We start from the raw sequence: 25828 nt of genomic DNA, 5'->3' as shown, positions 1-25828 counted from the left end.
ATACAGAATCTCACAAAAGTGAGTACACCCCTCACATTTTTGTAAATATTTTATTCTATCTTTTCATGTGACAACACTGAAAAAAATGACACTTTGCTACAATGTAAAGTAGTGAGTGTACAGCTTGTATAACAGTGTAAATTTGCTCTCCCCGTCAAAATAACTAAACACACAGCCATTATTATCTAAATCGTTGGCAACAAAAGTGAGTACACCCCTAAGTGAAAATGTCCAAATTGGGCCCAATCAGCCAGCCACCCCCCCCTGTCATGTGACTCATTAGTGTTACAAGGTCTCAGGTGTGAATGGGGGGCAGGTGTGTTAAATTTGGTGTTATCGCTCTCACTCTCTCATACTGGTCACTGGAAGTTCAACATGGCACCTCATGGCAAAAAACCCTCTGAGGAGCTGAAAAAATGAATTGTTGCTCTACATAAAGATGGCCTAGGCTACAAGAAGATTTTCAAGACTCTGAAACTGAGCTGCAGCACGGTGGCCAAGACCATACAGGGGTTTAACAGGACAGGTTCCCCTCAGAACAGGCCTCGCCATGGTTCTACCAAAAAAGTTGAGTGAACATGCTCAGCATCATATCCAGAGGTTGTCTTTGGGAAATACAGTCAGGTCCATAAATATTGGGACATCGACACAATTCTAATCCTTTTGGCTCTATACACCACCACAATGGATTTGAAATGAAACAAACAAGACGTTCTTTAACTGCAGACTTTCAGCTTTAGTTTGAGGATATTTACATCCAAATCAGGTGAATGGTGTAGGAATTACAACAGTTTGTATATGTGCCTCCCACTTTTTAAGGGACCAAAAGTCATGGAACAGATTAACAATCATCCATCAAACTTTCACTTTCTAATACTTGGTTGCAAATCCTTTGCAGTCAATTACAGCCTGAGGTCTGGAACACATAGACATCACCAGATGCTGGGTTTCATCCCTGGCGATGCTCTGCCAGACCTCTACTGCAACCGTCTTCAGTTCCTGCTTGTTCTTGGGGCATTTTCTCTTCAGTTTTGTCTTCAGCAAGTGAAATGCATGCTCAATCGGATTCAGGTCAGGTGATTGACTTGGCCATTGCATAACATTCCACTTCTTTCCCTTAAAAAACTCTTTGTGTGCTTTCGCAGTATGCTTCGGGTCATTGTCCATCTGTACTGTGAAGCGTCGTCCAATGAGTTCTGAAGCATTTTGCTGAATATGAGCAGATAATATTGCCCGAAACACTTCAGAATTCATCCTGCTGCTTTTGGCAGCAGTCACATCATCAATAAATACAAGAGGACCGGTTCCATTGGCAGCCATACATGCCCACGCTATGACACTACCACCACCATGCTTCACTGATGAGGTGGTGTGCTTTGGATCATGAGCAGTTCCTTTCCTTCTCCATACTCTTCTCTTCCCATCGCTCTGGTACAAGTTGATCTTGGTCTCATCTGTCCATAAGATGTTTTCCAGAACTGTGAAGGCTTTTTTAGATGTGGTTTAGCAAACTCTAATCTGGCCTTCCCGTTTTTGAGGCTCACCAATGGTTTACATCTTGTGGTGAACCCTCTGTATTCACTCTGGTGAAGTCTTCTCTTGATTGTTGACTTTGACACACATACACCTACCTCCTGGAGAGTGTTCTTGATCTGGCCAACTGTTGTGAAGGGTGTTTTCTTCACCAGGGAAAAAATTCTTCGGTCATCCACCACAGTTGTTTTCCGTGCTCTCCAGGGTGTTTTGGTGTTGCTGAGCTCACTGGTGTGTTCTCTCTTTTTAAGGATGTTCCAAACAGTTGATTTGGCCACACCTAATGTTTTTGCTATCTCTCTGATGGATTTGTTTTGCTTTTTCAGCCTAACGATGGCTTGCTTCACTGATAGTGACAGCTCTTTGGATCTCATATTGAGAGTTGACAGCGACAGATTCCAAATGCAAATAGCACACTTGAAATTAACTCTGGACCTTTCATCTGCTCCTTGTAAATGGGATAATGAGGGAATAACACACACCTGGCCATGGAACAGCTGAGCAGCCAATTGTCCCATTACTTTTGGTCCCTTAAAAAGTGGGAGGCACATATACAAACTGTTGTAATTCCTACACTGTTCACCTGATTTGGATGTAAATACCCTCAAATTAAAGCTGAAAGTCTGCAGTAAAAGCACATCTTGTTCGTTTCATTTAAATCCATTGTGGTGGTGTATAGAGCCAAAAAGATTAGAATTGTGTCGCTGTCCCAATATTTATGGACCGGACTGTAGATGTATGAGTGCTGGCAGCATTGATTCTGTGGTGGAAATTATAAGCTTCGCCTATAAGCAAATAATTCCATGCGCTAATAAGCACAATCATAGCTCTCTGGTATAATGCCGGAAAAGCGAGCTTGTGTAGACAGACACTGGTATCACATTGAGCTTAGCAAAAAATGACTACAATGATCTGCTGCTTTTATTTACTGTAAACATGAATAACAAAGGAAGGTGGTGGCTTCAGAATCAGCCAATCAGACACTTGTATTCTTTCAAAAGAACCAATCACACACATGTATATATTCAAATAAAATTCCAGTAGTGACGTGTGCAGATGGTCGTGTGCAGAGCCATGCGGTCAGCCTCTTGTGAAACACAAAGTGTCTCACAATTTAAACACTAACTACATGGCTCTGAACACAATCGTGTGCACATTCCCACCGCTACAAATGACGCGAGCCGTACTCTATCATGGCTCAGTAGGCCATAATATTTGTATGGTTTTGCTATTGTTCCCATGTACACAGATCTGTATGCTAGGAGCGTTAATGCAATCGCCATGAGGTGGCCAGTCTCTTGGTGAGGCATAAACGATCATCCCTAAAAGAGAAAACAGATCTGCCGTGTCCACAGGAAGGTTTCTGCAGCCAATGGTCTTCCACTAACGTCTGTATGTGCGAATACGCTCACATGAGCGCATTACAGCAAAACTGAGACCGGGGGTCATCTGTGGTCTAATGAGACAAAGATAAACGTATTTACAGTCAAGCATGGTGGTGGGAGTGCCATAGTCTGGGGCTGCATGAGTGCTGCCGGCACTGGGGAGATACAGTTCATTGAGGGAACCATGAATGCCAACATGTACTGTGACATACTGAAGCAGAGCATGATCCCCTCCCTTCGGAGAGTGGGCCGCAGGGCACTATTCCAACATAACAACCTCAAACACACCTCCAGGATGACCACTGCCTTGCTAAAGAAGCTGAGCGTAAAGGTGATGGACTGGCCAAGCATGTCTCCAGACCTAAACCCTATTGAGCATCTGTGGGGCATCCTCAAACGGAAGGTGGAGGAGTGCAAGGTCTCTAACATCCACCAGCTCCGTGATGTGGTCATGGAGGAGTGGAAGAGGACTCCAGTGGCAACCTGTGAAGCTCTGGTGAACTCCATGCCCGTGAGGGTTAAGGAAGTGCTGGAAAATAATGGTGGCAACACAAAATATTGACACTTTGGGCCTAATTTGGACATATTCACTTTTGTACTCACTTTTGTTGCCAGCGGTTTAGAAATTAATGGCTCTGTGTTGAGTTATTACATTGTTATACAAGCTGTACACTCACTACTTTGCAGTAAAGTGTAATTTCTTCAGTGTTGTCTCAGGAAAAGATATAATAAAATATTTACAAAAATGTGAGGGGTGTACTCACTTTTGTGAGATACTGTGTATATATATATATAAATCAGTTCATGAAATATACAGTTCCAAAAAGGGGTAACATCAAGATAATCCATTAATATAATAAAGTAACATGCTAGGTCGATTGGTTGGGCTAGGAGTTTAGGAGTGCCAATATCTACAAGCAATGTCAGACCTTATCTGTTAGGGGCATCTTAGGTCCTACTGTACGGTCGAGGGGAGCCAAAAATAGTGACAGGAGGAGTAAATGGAATGGCAGGCGCCCACCCGCATCTTAAGTTGGAAGCAGTTTGAATCTGGCGTCGGTGTGGTTCCTGCCTCTACTTGTGATTCCCCCTAACTCCATAACCTTAGAGCTGGCTTAGATGAGGTTCTAGACCCAGTCTGACCCGTAAATAAACGTCATTACAAATAACAAGAATATTAGATAATTAGGAGCAAGGTGTAGCAATGGTGGTACCCATGTGTTTTAATTAACGTGTATGCCAAGTCAAAAACCTTTTTGTTAAGTTTTGGATGGAGGGAGAATTAGAACCTATTTTTATTTGTTCTAGAATTAGATCCACGTTTTTATTACTATCCGGGTCTCCATTAGAGAGATTTTCCCTTACTTCACGTCCCTCACTGAATGAAGACTGTAAGGATGTTAGAGTGCTGCTTTAAGATGTAGAGGTATTGGGGTGTTTAACAAAGGTAATTTTATCTATCAGATTTATTGGAAGTGTGGACCACACTTGAAGTTTAGTTTCCATAGGAGTGACATTTGGGTTTAGATGAATTTGGAAAACTAAATATGGATGGAAATACCAAGGTATTGAAAACTATTTTGTAGCACACCAGAAATGGGAACAATTTGTGGGGACCTATAGGAAAGATGGCCGATTTAGCCTAATTCTCCTCCAAATCTATAACCTCACTAAAACAATCTATTATATTCATTGACACCACCATCAAGTGTTCAGAGTTACATAAGTGGATAAGATCATATTCGGCATACAGAAGAATGGAATCTTCCAAACCCCCCCAGCCAAATGCCAAGAATCATGTGGGATTTTCTAATACAGCGCGCCAAGGGCACCATTACTATTATAGAAAGCAAAGCTGATAGGAGGCTTCCCTGGTGACTGACCCCCTGTAGAGAGATTATACCAGAAACCAGTACAAAATATTCATACCTTCAAGTATCTATACCTGGGTTGGGTATTGGCAAGAGAAGTTTCAACACCTCCGACATAGGGAGATAAAAAACTATGCCTAAAGGCATCCTGTTAAACCACAAGCACATGAGGTGCTAAAAGGTTTGCTTTGTACCACTCCAAGGGTCAACCATCGGGCCTCAGAGTTTTGTTTGCAGGAAAAGAGTGGAGTGGATCTATAATTCTTTGGCCCTGGTGAGGTCGCAGGATAATTACATGTCTCCTGTGTTGGGTTGGGAGGAGAGTATGCACCCAAATGTAATGTTCCTGCCACTGACCATCAATAAAGATAGGACTTTATGGTACTGCCACTGACCACTAATTTATTGTTATCTCCACTGACCACTAAAGCATGGGAATTATAATATTATTACCAATGACCACAAAGAAAGAGGGGATTTGTTGTTCTTGACTATGACTACCAATGAAGGGGGCATATAATATTACTGCCCCTGACCATTGTGGTATAATGGTGGTGATTAAGCATGCAGGCAGAAATTGATTTAACTGCTTGCCACCTGCCCACAGTACATTTACTGCAGCCAAGCGGCAGCTACAGGCTAGGCAACATAGTGGCACGACGCCTAGCACATGCACATTAGCGTGTCCCCTGGGGTGCCGCGGCATGGCGATCTCCTGACCACAGCAGATCACGATGCTATTATGTGATTGCTATGACCAATCATAGCGATCACATGATTAAATGTAAGCAAAATTGTCATGAATGGCTTCCGTTCATGACAGCTTGCTTACTGTTGTGATGCTGTGATTGACCCACAGCTATCGTATGGTATCTGAGCCAATCACAGCATCCCGTACCGTATGATTAGCTGTAGCCAATCACAGATCACAATAGTAAGCAAGCTGTCATGAATGAAAGCCATTGCTCATACCAATGATCATCACTGCTATAAGCAATAATATCACGATGGTGACACTAAACTACTCCGATGACAGGGTGTAAAAAAATAGCAAAAAATAAATAAATAATTGAAAAAGTATTATTTTTTTTACAAACTGTCACCAGTCAGTGTCCCCGATCACCGCCACACCAGTCCTATAATGACACTGCACTGCAGAGTGTATGTTTTATTTAATTTCTTCATTTTCCTAAAACATTTAACAAAAAATTACATCTTCAAAAAAACTCACCATGCCTCTTACTAAATACCTGAGACTGTCTACTTTCCACATAGAGAACATTTGGGGGTATTTGTACTGTCCTGGCATTTTAGGACCTCAATAAATGAGATAGGCCTTTGAAGTCATGAATTTTCAAATGTATGTATGTATGTATGTATGTATGTGTGTATGTATGTGTGTATATATATATATATGTACACACAGAAGTTTGTGGACTGTATAAGTTCCTACAGACTAAATAATATACACTGATTTAGGTTATTTTCACCAAAGAAATGTAGAAGTATACATTTTGCTCTATATTTATGAAGAAAGATTGTTTGCAAATTTTATAACAGAATCATGCTTTTTTCAAAACCGTTGGTATTTTTTCATTTATATAGCAAAAAATAAAAAATCCAGTGGTGATCAAATACTACCAAAATAAAGTTCTATAAGTTCTATTTGTGTGAAAAAAAAATAATAGAATTTATTTTGGGTACAGTGTTGCATGACCATGCAATTGCCATTCATAAATGCTCTGGTTATGAAGGAAGGAAGTAGAGTCTTCTGGTGGTTAAAAAAATGAATGCCTGTTTATTTCTTGCAGGTGTTCTCTGCAAAAAGAAAGGAAATATGTAAGTGTGATAATTACAGACTGTTACTCCTCTCCAGTTTTCAATCTACACCTCCTTGGTCTGATCTCATATCATTGGGTCATTTGTTCTTGAACAATTATGGCTTAAAGTGGAACTCCAGTTAAAAGCAAATTACAAAAGTCAAAGGCTGAAGTTGTTGCGTAGCATAATATATTTAAGGCAAGGGGTATTAACCACTTCAGCCCTGAGCCTATTTTTCAAACTTGTTGTTTACAAGTTAAAATCAGACCACTTTTATCTTGAAGCGGACGGCCCGCTGAAGAAGAGGACACCGGGATTATGGCAGCTAGCTGCTGCTATAACAACGATACTCCTCTTCACAGTACTGACGTATAATGACGGTGGGTGGTCCATAAGTGGTTAATGAGTAAAAAACAATAGTGCTACAAGCAGCTGTGCTGACACACATAGCCCAAACACTGTTTTTATGATCAGGTTGCCATTCCAGGGCAATGATGTGCAGCTGACACTGGAGCCAGTGCATAGAAACACCAAAACACATGGCCACAGCTACATCACTGGTGTGCACTGGGAGAAACCAAACATAGATGGAAAAATAATATCAGCACTGGTGTCCATCATATCTGCAGTGTTGATGTCAGTGGGGCAAGGAGAGAGCCACGAAAACAACTATTTTTCAGCTGTATGAAGAAGGCAAAAATGAAATCACTACACATATTCTATTTCATGTGACACTTTATGTATTGACATACTTTCTCAGACCCAGTCTGTCCAGTCAGTAGGGTCACTTTGTAGGCAGATGCAGTCTGCTTTCTCCACTGTAGATGGCGCCCGACCAGAGTGGCATTACAGCCTGCAGAGGAAGTCAGGGGAAACTGGGGTTCTCTGTGGTTTCCTGGTTCCTAGAGACAGCATTTTGGTTGTGTCACGTACCTGAGAGGAGACTGAAATGACAAGGTCAGCCTCTCTTGTATCTCCAGCCCAAGTCCCACTGGGGGGTGAAACAGAGGGCACTGAGGGACAGGAGGAACACGAGTGCCTGCAGATGAAGATCGGGGAACTTGCAGTGGGAGATGTGGTTCCAAGGCAGCAGGAGAATGAGATCAGGAACAGCTGGGGTTAAGGAAGCACTCCACTTGTACTGTGGGGCCAGGACATGTGGCTGGTCAGAGCTCTCCACAGACTTGCAGCAGGAACACACAGCAGGGCGCATAACTGCAGCAGCATACAGCCAGGCAGACACTCCAACGGGGCGGTAAGCCAGGATCTGAGACAGAAGCGTGATCACAGGATTAGCCAGGGTCATCAACAGGTGGGCAACGTGGTACCAAATCTGGAGCAGAGCCAAAGGCAGGAACGAGCCGGGTCAGGAATAGCGACTGGACAGAAGCAGGATCCGAGACCAGGTCAGGAGTAAGCTGGGACAGCAATTAAGGGAACACACTGGAGGTACACAGGACACAGGGAACAGCTGAAGACCAGTCAGTATTAGAGCACAGGCAGAAGTATCCTTAAATAGTGCATCTGTCACCAACATACATTGCGCGCGTGCCTGTTCGCATGTGCATTCCCGATAGCCGTTCTGTGGAGATTCATGCGCGCATGCGCATTTCTATTAGCCACATGTATTCGTGCATGCATATTCCTATTAGCCAAATGGCTGGTTGGTATTCTCTGACAGGTTGGCTGCACTGTGTCCTGGTGACCCTTTGTGGCCATCTTAGGTCACCAGAGTCTTTTTTGCCCTCAGGTTTTGGCGCATATTTGCTAGTGGGTGGTTTAGGGACAGGTTACCAGTCTGTCAGGGACAGTTTTGGCGGTAGGGAAAGGTTTCCAATGAGGAGAGAAAGTGTAGGGTTCGCAACTTCTCTAGACATCTTCCCGTTTGGGCACGAGATGGCTAGGCCACATTTTGCTCCTCCTAACAGTCAGTTGGGCTGAAACCTGCTTCACTGCATGCTGTTGGAATTTGTGAGTGTTCCCAAGTGGGCCTTCTAAGTGAGACAGAGCAACACAGCAGAGAAAAACATTGACCTGGCATTCAACTTATTGTTTGATTGGCTTATTTTAGTCTGTGCTGGGGAATTTTCATATTTTTCACTTACTCAACATTCATTTGGTGTACATTTTTGATTCAATAAACAAACATTCTGCTTCATTGTGCAGAGTCTGACATACTTATTTTTGTTTTAGTTCTGAACATCAGATGAACACCATCCAGGATCCAGCTAAAGGTACGGCAAAGAACATATATGAACCTATATAAAAAGTGTACTTATATGAAGGGGTATTAAACCCAAAATCAAAAATGTAATATACAGCGCTCAGTATAAATGAGTACACCCCCTTTGAAAAGTAAGATTTTAATCCTTATCTCAATGAACACAAAATCAATTTCCAAAATTTGGACAAAACTGCATACCAACATGTACTGTGATATACTGAAGCAGAGCATGATCCCCTCCCTTCAGGGACTGGGCCGCAGGGCAGTATTCCAACATGATAATGACCCCAAACACACCTCCAATATGACCACTGCTTTGCTAAAGAAGCTGAGGGTAAAGGTGATGGATTGGCCAAGCATGTCTCCAGACCTAAACCCTATTGAGCATCTGTGGGGTATCCTCAAACGGAAGGTGGAGGAGTGCAAGGTCTCTAACATCCACCAGCTCTGTGATGTCATCATGGAGGAGTGGAAGAGGACTCCAGTGACAACCTATGAAGCTCTGGTGAACTCCATGCCCAAGAGGGTTAAGGCAGTGCTGGAAAATAATGGTGGCCACACAAAATATTGACACTTTGGGCCCAATTTTGACATTTTCACTTAGGGGTGCACTCACTTTTGCTGCCAGCGGTTTAATGGCCGTGTGTTGAGTTATTTTGAGGGGACAGCAAATTTACACTGTTATACAAGCTGTACACTCACTACTTTACTTTTGTAGCAAAGTGTCATTTCTTTCGTTTGTCACATTAAAAGACATAATAAAATATTTATGTAGCAAAGTATCTGGCCTTATCCAGTCTAATGAGAACTTTCCAAGCCAAAGATAGCTGACATCCTTCTGTATGTGGTGGGTTGTGAGGCATAGTGGGTGCAAGGTGGACAAAGTTATTGGGCGCCAGACATTTCTAGGATGTAAAAGAGGTTTTTATCTCTCTTAACAGTCCTTTTTTTGTATTTATGGGGGAAAGAGGTGTGGGCCAGGACACCCTTAGATAGTTGCTAATTCAATTGGCAGACTCCGAGACTTCAATAAGAGAACAGCCATGCAGGGAAAGGCCCCAGCAAGAAGCCACATATGCACTTGCAGGGATGCTGTCTCCTATGGTAACAGTCTTTTAACAGTTCCTAACTCAAATGTAACAGTTCCTTCAGCTCCACTACAACTGCCTCTTGTAATTCTTCAACACTGAGCTCCTGGTCTCTCACTAGACCCTCTGTTTCACTGACTCTGAATCCCTTGAGCTCCTCCAAGGTTTGCTGTGGTAGCTCCCTCAAGCGTCACCCCTGCTTCTCTGCTGGGTCCCTAGCTTGGCACTCAAGATACTTCTCAAGCTTCACCCTTGCTTACTGGCGAGGTCCCTGGCTTGACTCACAAGGCTTCTCTGCAAGCATCTCTTCCACAGGTTGGGTCCCTGACTTGATCACCGCCTGAATTTTCCCGATTCTTCACCGTGCCCTTTCGGCGAGAATACGGTTCCTTTACTTCAGTTACTCACTGTGGTCCCTGGTAAAAGTGATTGGTCCCTTTGTGGTGACAGCTTCCCTTCTACCTCTGACCACTGGCAGGTTCTCCGGCTGGCAGAACCATCACTTCTGGTTGGACTGCAAGCCGCAATCCCAACCCTGCACTGCTCTCTTCTGGATAGGCCTCAGGGCTGGTGCAAGGATTTTTGACACCCTAGGCTAAACCTCATTTTGCCGCCCCCCTTGGCTCCACCCCTGAAGCACCGACCAATTATGCAGCCTACCAATGCCCATCAATAAATGTTTGCTTGCTTCCATTCATTCGGGAGTTGGGACACAGATACAGTCCTCCGCCGACGCTGCGCCTATGACACTATGTGCGAACTGAGCGGCGGCTGCCAGCTGATGCTGAGACTTAGTTGCTTGCTGCAGAGAGAACGGAGTAGGAACACCAGTGGCCGGGCGCCCTAGGCAGCAGTGCGCCCTAGGCGGCTGCCTAGTTTGCGTAGTGGTAGCACAGGCCCTGATAGGCCCTCACACAGCCTGGCAGCCAGATGCCCCTGATATAGGCCCAATCGCCAGCCTAGCAGCCCAGGGTGTATGTCACACGTCCACCCGGACAGCCATCCAGGTGGCACCGAACCCCGATCACCTGACTCCACCCGAATATATATGTTTTCCCAGCAGGCCAAGGGATTCAAGAAAACACCTTCCCATTGGCTGAGATACCCCATATACTCATAACCTGACCTTGGGTTGCCCTTCTCATATCTAGTACCACCAAGTACCCGGCCACTTAGTGGTAGAAGAGAAAAGTGCAACAAGGCCAAACTTAGGGAGAAATCAATAGATCTCTAACAATCAACCAAGATAACTACTCTTGGCAAGTAAATTTGTGAGGAGAGCTCCCTGACTAAACCCAGGGTGCTACATTTACAAAAATGTGAGGGGGTGTACTCGCTTTTGTGAGATACTGTGTATCAACCTTTTTTTTTTTCATTTTGAGATAAATGTTTATATAAAAGAATAAAAGCTGATCATTGTAAGCACCCCTGTCGGTGGTAAATGGTTCGTCTCATCTCTGTAACTACAACTTTTGCTGGACAGCTTGGTCTGTTAAATAAAGTTGAAAAATTAAAAATAACAGACTTAAAAGGGTTGTAAAGTCTCATGCATTCTATGCATTAAGGTGAAAAACCTTAATTGTTACAGCTGCCCCAGTGCCCCCCCCCCCTTCTTTTTCTTACCTGAAACCATCCGTTCCATCTACGTGCATAAGCCCAGCCGCTGTCTCTGTCCTCATTGGATAGATTGATAGCAGCCATTGGCTCCTGCTGCTGTCAATCAAATCCACTGACATGGGGGGCGGTGTCAATAGACACAGCAGCGGGACTCTGGAGTGCGCTTGAATGGGTGCCCCCATGGAAAACAGCTATCCAGGAGTGCCAACAGGGCACCCCAGAAGAGGAGGATCAGGACTGGTCTGTGCAAAACCCTTGCACAGAGCAGGTAAGTATAACACGTTTGTTATTTTTATTTTTAAAAAATGCCAACCTTTACAATCACTTTAAGCTGGCCATACATGGCTTCCTTCAGCCAGCGGGCTAAACAAAAAAACTGAACCAATTCTCCCATCCACACATTCGAGGTGTATGGGAAAATCCTCCCCACTGCGCTATTATATTATGACAGCATGGAGACTCCCCCGCTGACAGAATACACAGATCAGTGCTACAGCCATTGGTTTCAGGCACTGATTGAGTGGCCTCTATCTGACAGGCCAGTTTAAACAGAATTTGATCAGTAGATCGACTTCTGTTCAATATCAGTGGTCACACATGGACCAAAATCTGTCCGGTCCCTGCTGAACCAGACACATTTCAATCCATCTCGCACCATGTTCGAGGTGTTCTGGTGCGAACCAACCCGGAGGCGGGTGTTCGGCCCATCCCTACAACTAAATTTAACACATTTAATGTATTTTTTTCCTATTTTATAATCAAGTAAATATAAAATATATCATTAAAATTTTGTATCATAATTTTCCTTCAGCAGATGGAGTTCTTGGCTCCTTTTCACATTTTTAAGGCTCTTCTTGGCTGTTTTGCTAGGAAAAAAAAAGGAAGTGTTTACAGTGGTCAGTAGCTCAAGTTGAAGTTTTTTTACACACAAGTAAACGATTTAGAGCAGTGACTCACCTCTTTTGCCTTCCCTACCTGTGCATATAGTTCCTTACGGAGATGGTAGGGCACAGGCTTTTCTTCTGCGGGTGTGGCTGCTTTCTAAAAAAAAAAAAAAAAAAAAAAAAAGGGACATGACTTTGCATATCTTTTGTTTTAATGCATTTGGAATGTAGTTAGCTGATTTAAACTAAAAGGTCAATCAGGCTTTATTATGTTTAGCTCTCAACAATACACCAATATATTATTTCACAATCTAAAGCACAATAATAACTAAATACCTTTATGTCTCTGGAGAAGAGACGCTTGAGAGGGGATATGATTTCAATTTACAAAATACCGTACTGGTGACCCCACAATAGGAATAAAACTTTTCTGCAGAAGGGAGTTTAATAAGATACGCGACCACTCATTAAAATTAGAAGAAAAGAGGTTTAACCTTAAACTACGTAGAGGGTTCTTTACTGTAAGAGCGGCAAGGATGTGGAATTCCCTTCCACAGGTGGTGGTCTCAGCGGTGGGGCATCGGTAGTTTCAAGAAACTATTAGACAAGCACCTGAACGACCGAAACATACAGGGATATACAATGTAATACTGACATATAATCACACACATAGGTTGGACTTGATGGTGTCTTTTTTCAACCTCACCTACTATGTAACTATGTAATGTACTGGGGACATTTCCTTAAACTCTTCATTGATTTCCAGGTGATAGGTCAAGTAAAGAGACAGGATACTCGGAGACAAGCTCAAAGGTGAGCACCTGTGATATTCTTATCAAAATATATGTTTATAAATTTTATATATATTGTACAATAAATATATATACACTATATTACCAAAAGTATTGGGACGCCTGCCTTTACATGCCTTTCACTGCCAAGTCCGTATGCCGTACGGATCTACAAAAGGGCCTGCAGGCGTCCAGGTCAGTACGGCGTATGGACCTCCTTTCTCTCTCTCCTATAAGCTTATGGTCACTTCAATGAGAAGACTCTGCAGAACAATTCTATAACTCTGATCAGCGGATTACCACCCGCTGATCAGAGTTATTAACCCCTAATGTGACTGACCCCCCCCTCCATGCCGCCACTTCCCTATCCCCTGCCTCTCTACCTCCCACAGCTCGCTTCCACCTAAAACTACTCCACCCACTCTCCTCTCCTATCCCCCTCTACCCCCTTTCCCCTGGCACTGACCCGCCCCCCCACAAATTAGATCCCTCTGCAGCCACTATCATAAACCGACATCCCTCCTCTGCCGCTCTTGCTGGCTTCAGGTGCTGCTGGGGGCTTGGGGGGGATCCAGATGTGTGTCCCCCATCACTCAGATAGCCCCCCAATACTGGCCCCCACACCCCGATTCATCCCTGCTCCAGCGACATCCCTCCTTCACCTCCTGCAGCCTGTGGCTTCTGCTCCGGTAAGCTGTCAGGCTGGGGATCGCGGCGGGGGGAGGGGGGGCAGTGCGGGAGATGTTTGGGCTTAGGGGGGCTTGGTAAACATGTGTTTACCATCCCCCTAAGTGTGGCAACCTGGGCACATGCAGCAATCACTATGAATGCTCCTATATGCCCACTGACATCTGATAAAAATAACTGCGAGTGTTACTATGTATCAGACTGTCAGTTTATGAATGAGTGAGGAATCTCTATACAGATTCCTTATTCCAGGGGTAGGCAACCCCTGGCACTGGTGCCGCAAGCAGCACTCAAAGCCTCTTTTGCCGGCACTCGACTCCCTCCTAGGGTTGCCACCTCATCCCTTTAAACCTGAATATGAATTACACAGGTTCTGAGGCTAATTTAATGCAGATAAGGCAGCAAGTGAGTTTAATTACCACCTTAATCAGACACACAACCTGTGTAATTAGTATGTGTTCGGTTTTAAAGGGATGAGGTGGCAACCCTACTCCCTCCCCATCAGCAGAGCAGTGCAGGGAAGTGTTGGTGAGACACTAATGCATTCCAATTTCAGAGTTCCCCACACCGCACCTGCACAGAGGGGGGGGCACTATGGCCCCCCACACATTGTAAAAGATTGGAAACATTGTTTGGTTCTCTAACTTTGCTGTAGCTGCGATTGTCAGCTTTTGTGATGGGAAAGTGATTGGGTGCAGTTCTGCTAGGGAGGGGCGGTCCCTGTTTCCAGAAGGAGGAGGACTGTCATTGGCCACTACTAAAGCCAATCACAGTCCTGCTAGCCCCGCCCATCATCTGGAGGAAGAGGACTCTCTTGGTTGCCACTACCAATCCCAGAAAGAAGGGATTTCACTGTGATTGAGAAAACCACAATCTGGGTGACAGTTTGTGGAATTACTGTTGAGCTTCTGGGAACTTTGTTGAAATTATTCCTGAACCTTTGCGTAACTTATTACTGAACCCCGGACACTCTGTGTCTTTTTAAGCCACAACCAGTATTCAGTGCAATGAAAATCACACCCAACTTTAGCTGCATCGCAGAGTGCCGCACTTTTTCTCAGCTGTGGGGGCCCAACTTATGATCCTGAACACAGGCCCACTGCTTTCAGAAAATGCCCCTGACCTGAGCTCATCATTGTGCATCCATTCCAGATGCTTGTAGGTGACATCATATACATCACATACATCTCATACATCCCATACATCATATACATCACATACATCCCATACATCCCATACATCCCATACATCATATATATCACATACAAGCATGTGGGCTTGATGTGAGAGGTGGATCAGCAGGATGAGTGTGCCAGGACAGGTAGATGTGTCTCATCTCTGCTTCCTTTTACCACTCTGCACATCACACATATCATAGATGAGAAGAGGGTACAGCGGTGGAGCAGATGAGCAGGAGGGTTCAGTGGTGGGAAAAATTAACATCTGCGCAAATACCTTGGGGTTTAAAAAATCCGTAGCACCTTTTTTTTATCCTAGAGGTCGTACCCTTTCAGAAAATATATGGTTTTGGGGGTCTTTCACAAATTCTGAAAGCTGTAAGGGTACAAAAATAAAACCTTCAGATTTTTTGAGAAATTTGGATATTTACACTTTTGCGTCTGTTCAGTTTTCACCATTTCGCAAAATATCTATCAAAATAAATATCTATATATCTAAATGTTACAAATATTTGTTCTTTATTAACTCAAAGCAGGTTAAGCTTTTATATTTAGTAGGAATTTTGAAAAATTTGCTGTGTTTTTATCTCCTAATAATGGTTTTAGTGTATTTTTTGCAAATATATTGCTTTGATAAACATTACCGCGGGGTCTAAAAAATCAGTAGCACCTTATTTTTATTCTACTGATCATGTGCTTTCAGAAAATATATGGTTTTTGGGGGTCTTTCACAAATTCTAAAAGCTATAAGTAAAGAATAAAAAAGCAAAGGAAAAAGTGCAAAAATGGTCTGGCCACCTGAGTGTACAAAATGGAGCACAGGGCCTGGCAGCGAAAGGGTTAATGGCATCCCAGTCTTAGTCCGTAGGGTTCAAAATTGGGTTGGCCCACCCTTTGCAGCTATAACAGCTTCAACTCTTCTGGGAAGGCCGTCCACAAAGTTTAGGAGTGTGTCTATGGGAATGTTTGACCATTCTTCCAGAAGCCCATTTGTGAGGTCAGTGGATGAGAAGGCCTGGCTCACAGTCTCAGCTCTAATTCATCCCAAAGGTGTTCTATCAGTTTGAGGTCAGAACTCTGTGCAGGCCAGTGAAGTTCCTCCACCCCAAACTCGCTCATCCATGTATTTATGGACCTTGCGTTGTGCACTGGTGCGCAGTCATGTTGGAACAGGAAGGGGTGGAAAGTGGCTAAAAAATTGTGTTTATATTTTGCCTAAATATAAACTTGGATGGTGTTGGTGGATCTACCTTCATGATTCATTCCAACTCTTCCGCCTGTGATTGTTCTTTCGATATTAAAAACATATTGCTTTTCTACACATCACAATTTTTTTTTTTTGGCTTAGTAAATGTAAAATATTGCATGCAAATATTTTGTATGTTTATCTGCAGCAAGGATGTGGAGGTTTTTGGCTTCTTTATATGTGTTTATCTGTGTATCCCTATCTAATTTATTTGAAAAAAGTGCTGTTTAAAGAGCTCAGTAGCTCAATCTAAAGTTACCACACAAGTGAATATGAATGATTTAGTAGACAGTCAGAGAATGTTCAAATGAAAATCTAAAAAAAAAAGTGTTTCGCATAGGTTTGGATAGATGAACACAGCTTTAATCAATAAACTAAATAAACTTTTACTGTACCCAGTGACCCTTTAATTTTACTGAGTGAACATTGACAACCTGTTTTGTAAATTAACCCCAGTGACTCAGAGCAGTGACTCCCCTCCCTCCTATACTCCTGGCTGTTCTGTCCATAGGGCTGCCTACAGTTTCACCCAGAGGAATCCTGATAGCAACCAACAGCTGCTGTTCTCTCTTATTGGAAAACTTGCATAAATTGACAACATTCATTGCACATATCAAAGATAACCAATAAACATATTTTAGATGGAATTTTCAAGGTGCAAGTTTTTCACAGACCATAAAGCTGTTAAAATAGTACATTTACTCTTATTTTTAAAAACAGCGAAAAATTGATGTAACGAGACTGTATACATGTTGTGGGTATAGAAAAAACATCCCTTTACATATAGCCTTCTACATGTTTCGCCATCAGGGCTTCATCAGGAAGTACATGTAAGAGATGCAACTGAACAAAAGAGAAAATAACAACTCAAAAATCATTTTACTTAAATATGAAATTAATTATACACATATGTTTCTGAAAACAAACCCACCAGGATGGTATCAATCCCTCAAAATCATGACCAAGCCCACACACTATATTTCAGGTGGAACAATAAATAGTTGGGGGGGGGGGTGAATTGGCCATCTGAAATATAGTGTGTGGGCTTGGTCGTGATTTTGAGGGATTGACACCATCCTGGTGTGTTTGGGTTCAGAAACATGTGTATGATTAATTTCATATTTAAGTTATATGATTTTTGAATTGTTATTTTCTCTTTTGTTCAGTTGCATCTTTTACATGTACTTCCTGATGAAGCCATGATGGTGAAACATGTAGAAGACTATATGTAAAAGGGATGTGTTTCCTAAACCCACAAAATGTAAACAGTGTCCTTAAATCAATTGTGTATTGTTTTTAATGATAAAATAGTACATTTTATTTAAACCTAACAGCTTTATGGTCTGTGACAATTCTGCACCTTGAAAATTACATCCAAAATATGCTTATTGGTTATCTTTGAGATTTAAGGGATGATGATGCCAGTCAAATCTCTTCCTGTTCTCATCCACAATATTTACATTATGGCATATTCATTGCACTAGGTCTATCGAGAAGCAGTTTTGTCACCCTAGGCTGTTCTTCTGATTTGAAAAACAAACATGTCTCCCTCTACTAATCTCCATAGAGCGGATTTGTTTTCTAGAAGATAGCTGAGAAAGCTCATGAAATTGTTTGAGATTCCGGTTCAGTGCACAGGAAGTTACAAGGACATTGGATTTCTGGCAGGATCAACAGCTATTTTACTGTATTTATGGGAAATATCACTTAGCCTGAAAAAAGAAAACGAATGCAGCCACCATATCTGCAAAGGCTCTCTTTTATCCAGGTCATGATATATCTAGCTGCAGTTATATAATGCAGATGACACATCTAAGGACTGCTAAATTGCAATTTGGCTCTTGAGTTTAGATACACTTTAAGTTGGTATTTAAATGTAACTTGGTTATTATTTGCTTCCAGAAGCCAGGTGAGGTCCCAGTGGTTGGCGCTGATAATTTGGGAGGAACTGTGGAGGATGGAGCAGATGTAAGTACTTAGAGACAGATGGCATTGGGGGGGGGTCGGTTTCAGATGTTTTATGCTTTGACATACCTTCACAGACTCAGTCTATCCAAAGAGAATGGCCACCTGCTGACTTAGCACTATCCACAGGCAGCTTAACTCTTCAATAATGACACAGACGTTGAATCCAACCAATTTTTACTTCAGATAACTGCAGCACAGAGGATGCTTTTCCAGTCCTTTGAAGTTTAAGAAGACAATGACTTTCCCAAGCCTTGTCTCTATGAATTTCTAATATCCACTGAGGACACATAGAAGAAACGGGAGGGTCTAGATAGGACTGAACTAACTAATACTAAACTAATTCTGTGTACACACGGGCGGACTTTTCGGCATCAAAGGTCTTTCCGATGGACTTTCGACTGACTCTCTAACGAACAGACTTGCCTACACACGATCACACAAAAGTCCGACGGATTAGTACCTAATGACGTATGACCGGACTAAAATAAGGAAGTTGATGGCCAGTAGCCAATAGCTGCCCTAGCGTCGGTTTTCGTCCGTCGGACTAGCATACAGACGAGTGGATTTCTCGATAGGAACTGGGTCCGGCGGAAAGATTTGAAACATGTTCCAAATCTAAAGTCCATCTGATTTTCGACAGATAAGTCCACTGAAGGTCCGATGAAGCCCACACACGGTCGGATTGTCCGACGGATTCGGTCGAAAAGTCCGCCCGTGTGTACACGGCATAAGACGGAGATAGCAAATCATTTAAGGAAACAACTTCTAGTGGCCTAAAACCACCACTAGACATCAGAATACTGCTGAAAAATATTAACTTGATGCCATTCAAAAGAACGCAGAAAAATGCAAATAATTGGGACAGAACAGGAGCAGACTATCATTATCTCTAACACCCATCTTATGCCATATGCAAGTAGATTTTTTTAATGAACGTTCATACAAACATTTAAATAAACATTTGTACCAGAATTCTCAATACGTTTGATGACTTGGTGAATGTAGTACATTAAAAATGCAATTAGCATTTCGATTTTTTGGAAAGAACTCACTTTCCCAAACAAAAACCACATACACTGTTAGAAATATGTTCATTCAAGAAAGATTTTCTATCCCGATCCTTTGAATTTTCTTGTCACTGTGATTAAAAATGAAATGTTCTTCAACAAATTTCTACTAGTGTATGGTCAGCTTTAGAAATGGAGATGTCTCTTTTCAGGGATTTAGTTGGCTATTCCTGCTGCTGAACCCTATGATGATGGCCGGTTCCCGAATGCTGATCACTGTCAATGGGCAACAATATGAAACATTGCAATGTCAATGGCTCACTGCTTCAGATGACTCCCAACACTACGCTTTGCTCCAATACATTGCAGTGTATTTTGTAATATAATATATTTTACTTTCAAATTCCCCATACTCTATAAACGTAAAATGAATGAAGACCTACATCTATCTGTCCAGTCTCCATTCACATGTGTGGAGGTGATGATATTTGTATTATTTTGGATGAGTTGTATAGAATGTGTGTTGACTTAACTCAACTATCCTCTTTCCGCAGGATAAACTGCTTTATGCCAAACTGGACGAAACCAAACTGAATGATAAAAGTCGAGCTCGGCCAAAGCACAGTGAGGAGGTTGTCTATGCGGACGTGGTCAATACAGCCCATAAATAGGGTTTTATTAAAGCCCAACTGAAAATTCAGTTCAAATCCACTAAATGGATTCCAGGTGCAACAAAACCAATACTGTGCAAAGTCCACCCCCCCCACCACCACCACCTTATGCTGCAAAGGCAGCATAGGGTGCATACTGTACATATGCTGCAGCGAAGATGCTTTGCATGGTGCCTTGGCAAAGACCATCCTCACTGTTGTGTTCAGCCAGCAGTACCTTCGGCAGAACAAGGCCCATTCATCCAACAAGGCGCCCCACGACTTCCCCCATTCAACCAAATGGGGCACCCCGCAACCACAATGTATGCCCATTCATCTGAATGGGGTGCTCACAACACGACCATTCAAATGATGGGGGGGACTTAAAACTGAATGGGGGAAAACGCACTGCAGTCTATTCAACTGAATGGGGGTGCTCCACAACGTGGTTGTGGTGCACTGGTGCAGGGTTTTAGGGGTTAAAACAGAAGGTGAATTCCTCTGCATTGCCTATACAATGCCCTCTGGAGAGTGATCCGAACACAAGAGTAAACTAGCCCTAGAGTAGAAAAGCCTGTCCCTTGAAGGCATGTTTTAGAGGCGGACCCTTGTTCTTTGTGTAGTAGCAGCAGTATCTCAACAGAAGTCCAACACCCCCCCTGCTGAGTCAAACCTATACCCCTCCCTAATTAGCAGGAGTCATGATTTTGCTGATTACAAATCTATAGGTCTGATTCATCAGGGGGTGCTTTGGACCTTCACAGAGATGATTGAATCCACACAAAGAGACAGAGACCTTCTCCACAGCATGCTGGCAGGGGACAGGCCTTTCAACTCAGATCGGTCCTACTTTTTAAAGAAAAACCACCATAAGGCATTGCGTATGTATTTGTTTTGATGTACCTGAAATGCATTAGCTGATTTAAACTGAAAATGTAATGAGTTTGAATGTCTTGTACACACGGGCTCCAACTTGTATAAGAGCAGGGTGTACATCAAGCTTGTACAAAGCATTTGCAAAGCTTTCAGGTCTTTTCATTAGGTGAATCCAGGGTTTCTCTAGGCATCGGGATCATTGACTCAGAATAAGTAGGCACCATGTAAGGTCAGAATTCCCAGTCTGAATACTCAGCCAATGAATTTGAAATTCTGGAAGCCATCGGGTCAACATGACAGCCTGGACAAGCAGATGGCATTTTCAGAAGTAGAGGTCAGCAGAGGGAACTTGTGTATTTCTCTCAGCACAAGTTATTTCTTTGTTGCATCTATTGGCTCCTGTATGACAGTCTAAACAAGCCTAAAATCCATTTACTATATTATGAACAGGTTTTATGATATAAAAGAAGAAAAACTTCCTTTACCCCCCCTGAGTGAGCCAAATCCTCATGTGTTCCTCACAAGCTCTCCCTCCCAGACACTGCAGCTCCCAGATGGAGGCGACAGGTTTAAAAATTAGTAGTGACAATTCCCTGCTACATCTTCTCATCTCCCTGTAATGCAAGCAGGGACAGCCTGCATTGGCTTTGGCAGGTGCAGTCTACTTTCTCCACTGTAGGTGGTGCTCATCTTCAGCGGCAGTGCAGTTGAAGAGGAAGTCAAGGGCGGCCTGGTCTCTCTATGTCTTCCTAGGTCAGTGCGTAAGCCATCTGGTTGCATGCTGCTGGCCCATGTGACGCTAACATTCATCTTGGGTCATGCAGAGCTAATTTAAGACCCTGGCTCCCAGGCTTGGCACATATTTTGAAAGTGGGTGGAGTAGAGAAAGGTAGAGGCAGAACTAGCAGCAGAGAAAAGTTCCTGATGAGGAGGGAATGCGTAAGGCTCGCAACTTCTGTTGACATATTCCCACTTAGGCATGGCCAGGCCGCATTCTAACACATGATGTCAGTTCGATTTAGACCTGCTCTCTACATGCTGTTGGACCCATGAGTGTTCCTGGTTGGAACCTCCAGGTGTATTGTGAACTGTCTTTGCATTATTTCAATACATGTTCTTACATTGCACCTGGACTGTGTATTATTGCCACTGCATCACGCTGCATCCTACCTACATGGGAGATGACAATGTTGTTCTGAATTTTTGAGTGGAGCAGCATCGTTGCCCCCATATTTCAGTAAGATGCATTCGATGGACTTCATTGGCACTGAGACAAATCCTCCTAATTAGTTCCTCCTAAGCTCTCCCTCTCAGACACTGTAGCTTTCAAAAGGAGGGTACAGATTTATAAATCAGTAGTGACAATGCTGATAGACAATCTACTAAATCACATCCATGGACCCCCATAACAGGAGCCCCCCGCCATGTTTCCTTAACTCTGTTGCCCCACCATTGTCTCTTTTGGTTTCAGCTGTCACTTTCCCTGCCCGCTGTGGCTCAGAATGAAGCGAATGAAGTACGATCTGCCCTCCATTAGCTTCAAGTGGAGGAGACTTCAGGGGTCTAATAGACCATGTCTCCATAAAGAGAACCTATCAAAGTAAAATATTGTCAGTCCCCTATGTCACAGCAATAAAGTTTAGTGGAAAAAAAAAAACCTTACAAAAAAAGATACACCCAAGCAGAAAAGTAAAGCCCCCACGTACGCTCACATATGAACATTGAGGCACTTATTGGGGCACCTATGTGCAAAAATGTTGATTGTTCTACACATATTAGGTATTGTGAAAAATAATTCTAGGGCATTCTTGTAAGAATAACTCTAAAATGATGACCTTTAAAAGGATCACCTATGGAAATTTTGAGTATGGAAGTTTATTGTCTTTTCACAGGGACGCCCAACTTTAAGGCTTGACATGTTGGATATCTTTTTACTGCAATTTCATCTTTCATATTCTTAAAATAAAGTGACATAATAATAAAGTATATATATATATATATATATATATATATATATATATATATATATATATATATATACACAGTGTGTAATATATTTTGTTTGTATGTATAAAAATGAAGTTTAAACACTTGAAGACTTTTTGTTTACATTTTAAAAATCTGTATTTTTTGCTAGAAAATTACTTAGAACCCCCAAACATTATATATACTGACTAATTACGCTACTAAAAATCTCCATAGGAAATATATTATACATTTTTACAGGTTACCTGTCTAGAGTTACAAAGGAGGTTTTAGCACTAGAATTATTGTTCTTGCTATAAAGTTTGCGATGATACCTCACATGTGTGGTGCAAACACCCTTTACATAGGCATGGACTACCTACTTATGCGTTCTCCACTGCGTGTGCCCACAGGGGGATGAGGGTGATTTACAAATATATATATATATATATATATATATATATATATATATATATATATATATATATATATATATATATATATATATATATATATACACACACACATACACATACACATACACATATATATACACACATATATACATACATATATACATACACATACATACGCACAGTTGGGAAAGTATTCAGACCCCCCCTTAAATTTTTCACTCTGTTATATTGCAGCCATTTGCTAAAATAATTTAAGATCATTTTTTTCCTCATTAATGTACACACAGCACCCCATATTGACAGAAAAACACAGAATTGTTGACATTTGTGCAGATTTATTAAAAAAGAAAAAAACTGAAATATCATATGGTCCTAAGTATTCAGACCCTTTGCTCAGTATTTAGTAGAAGCACCCTTTTGATCTAATATAGCCATGAGTCTTTTTGTGAAAGATGCAACAAGTTTTTCACACCTGGATTTGGGGATCCTCTGCCATTCCTCCTTGCAGATCCTCTCTGGTTCTGTCAGGTTGGATGGTAAACGTTGGTGGACAGCCATTTTTAGGTCTCTCCAGAGATGCTCAATTGGGTTTAAGTCAGGGCTCTGGCTGGGACATTCAAGAACAGTCACGGAGTTGTTATGAAGCCACTCCTTCGTTATTTTAGCTGTGTGCTTAGGGTCATTGTCTTGTTGGAAGGTAAACCTTTGGCCCAGTCTGAGGTCCTGAACACTCTGGAGAAGGTTTTCGTCCAGGATATCCCTGTACTTGGCCGCATTCATCTTTCCCTCAATTGCAACCAGTCGTCCTGTCCCTGCAGCTGAAAAACACCCCACAGCATGATGCTGCCACCACCATGCTTCTCTGTTGGGACTGTATTGGACAGGTGATGAGCAGTGCCTGGTTTTCTCCACACATACCACTTAGAATTAAGGCCAAAAAGTTCTCTCTTGGTCTCATCAGACCAAAGAATCTTATTTCTCACCATCTTGGAGTCCTTCAGGTGTTTTTTAGCAAACTCCATGCGGGCTTTCATGTGTCTTGCACTGAGGAGAGGCTTCCGTCGGGCCACTCTGCCATATAGCCCCGACTGGTGGAGGGCTGCAGTGATGGTTGACTTTCTACAACTTTCTCCCATCTTTCTCCCAACTGCATCTCTGGAGCTCAGCCACAGTGATCTTTGGGTTCTTCTTTACCTCTCTCACCAAGGCTCTTCTCCTCCGATAGCTCAGTTTGGCCGGACGGCCAGCTCTAGGAAGGGTTCTGGTCATCCCACACGTGTTCCATTTGAGGATTATGGAGGCCACTGTGCTCTTAGGAACCTTAAGTGCAGCAGAAATTTTTTTGTAACCTTGGCCAGATCTGTGCCTTGCCACAATTCTGTTTCTGAACTCTTCAGGCAGTTCCTTTGACCTCACGATTGTCATTTGCTCTGACATGCACTGTGAGCTGTAAGGTCTTATATAGACAGGTGTGTGGCTTTCCTAATCAAGTCCAATCAGTATAATCAAACACAGCTGGACTCAAATTAACGTGTAGAACCATCTCAAGGATGATCAGAAGAAATGGACAGCGTCTGAGTTAAATATATGAGTGTCAAAACAAAGGGTCTGAATACTTAGGACCATGTGATATTTCAGTTTTTCTTTTTTAATAAATCTGCAAAAATGTCAACAATTCTGTGTTTTTCTGTCAATATGGGGTGCTGTGTGTACATTAATGAGGGAAAAAATGAACTTAAATGAATTTAGCAAATGGCTGCAATATTACAAAGAGTGAAAAATTTAAGGGGGTCTGAATACTTTCGAAATGTAAACTTCCCTTGTGATAGCAATAAAGTATGACTGGTTCTCTTTATGAGACATCTGGGGGTCTCTAAGAGCTCCTCTACCCTCACTTTTTGTCCCAATGACAAATGTTTTTTGAAAATTTGGGGTTTTTAGTGAAACAAGGATTGATGATAAAGTATCAGTGGAAAGGAGAAACGTTTTTCCCATATTAGCTCTTACAGGAGAGAATTTCCCTTCCTAGGGGTAGATTTCATCTCACTTCATGTTGTTTCCTTCCTTTTGCAAGTACAGTAGGAGTCGTTTTTAAGTTGGATGTTTGAAAGTAGGGTCCTGCCCTATATACTCTGCAGAAATGTGGGCCTTAGGTGTTGGTGTTGCCACAACACTGTAAGCCCTCACAGGGCCCTGCTGTGAAATATTAGATCAAGAATTGTAATTACATGCCCCTGTTGAACAGGGGCAGAAAAATTGGGCCTTTGGTGATGGTGGTGGTGCTGGTGACACAACACTGTAAGTTCTCACAGTTACTCTTGGTGGGCGCTGGAAATGAAGGAATAATGAGTGAATCAAGTGTTAACTCATGTCCATACATTAGAAGCAATCAGGCAATGAGCCCCATCAGGCTAGGAAAGGAAATCCAGAGTGTTGAAACAGGCAAGATGAACTTCCGGCACCAGGAACGCCAAGGAACACACGATAGGTGCCAAGGATAGATGTTTCAAAGTATGGAATGGCTGAGCAGCACTGGTCATCCAAAAGGAAGGTAATCTTGTCCGGAGATCATGTAAGAGAAAAAAATCACCACTTCCGCATAGTGCAGGTAAAAACAGGGG

At 42.5% G+C, this 25828-nt stretch overlaps 1 protein-coding gene across 2 annotated transcripts in view; it reads left to right on the top strand.

The window, feature by feature from the left end:
• LOC141133516 (uncharacterized) overlaps positions 1-22816 on the top strand; it is a 74384-nt gene extending 51568 nt beyond the window's left edge. For both annotated transcript variants that reach the window (XM_073622943.1, XM_073622942.1), the window contains exons 6-10: positions 6601-6628; positions 8804-8844; positions 13190-13236; positions 18228-18293; positions 19855-22816. In XM_073622943.1, coding sequence (XP_073479044.1) covers positions 6601-6628; positions 8804-8844; positions 13190-13236; positions 18228-18293; positions 19855-19971 — 299 coding nt within the window. In that variant the 3' untranslated portion in view covers positions 19972-22816. The remainder of the gene's footprint in view (positions 1-6600; positions 6629-8803; positions 8845-13189; positions 13237-18227; positions 18294-19854) is intronic.
• Positions 22817-25828: the final 3012 nt, after the last annotated feature.

This window comes from Aquarana catesbeiana, linkage group LG03 (assembly GCF_042186555.1).
Source record: "Aquarana catesbeiana isolate 2022-GZ linkage group LG03, ASM4218655v1, whole genome shotgun sequence".
Classification (NCBI taxonomy): domain Eukaryota; kingdom Metazoa; phylum Chordata; class Amphibia; order Anura; family Ranidae; genus Aquarana; species Aquarana catesbeiana.
The sequence above is the reverse complement of the archived record's forward strand: the minus strand, read 5'-3'. Positions and strand labels throughout refer to the sequence as shown.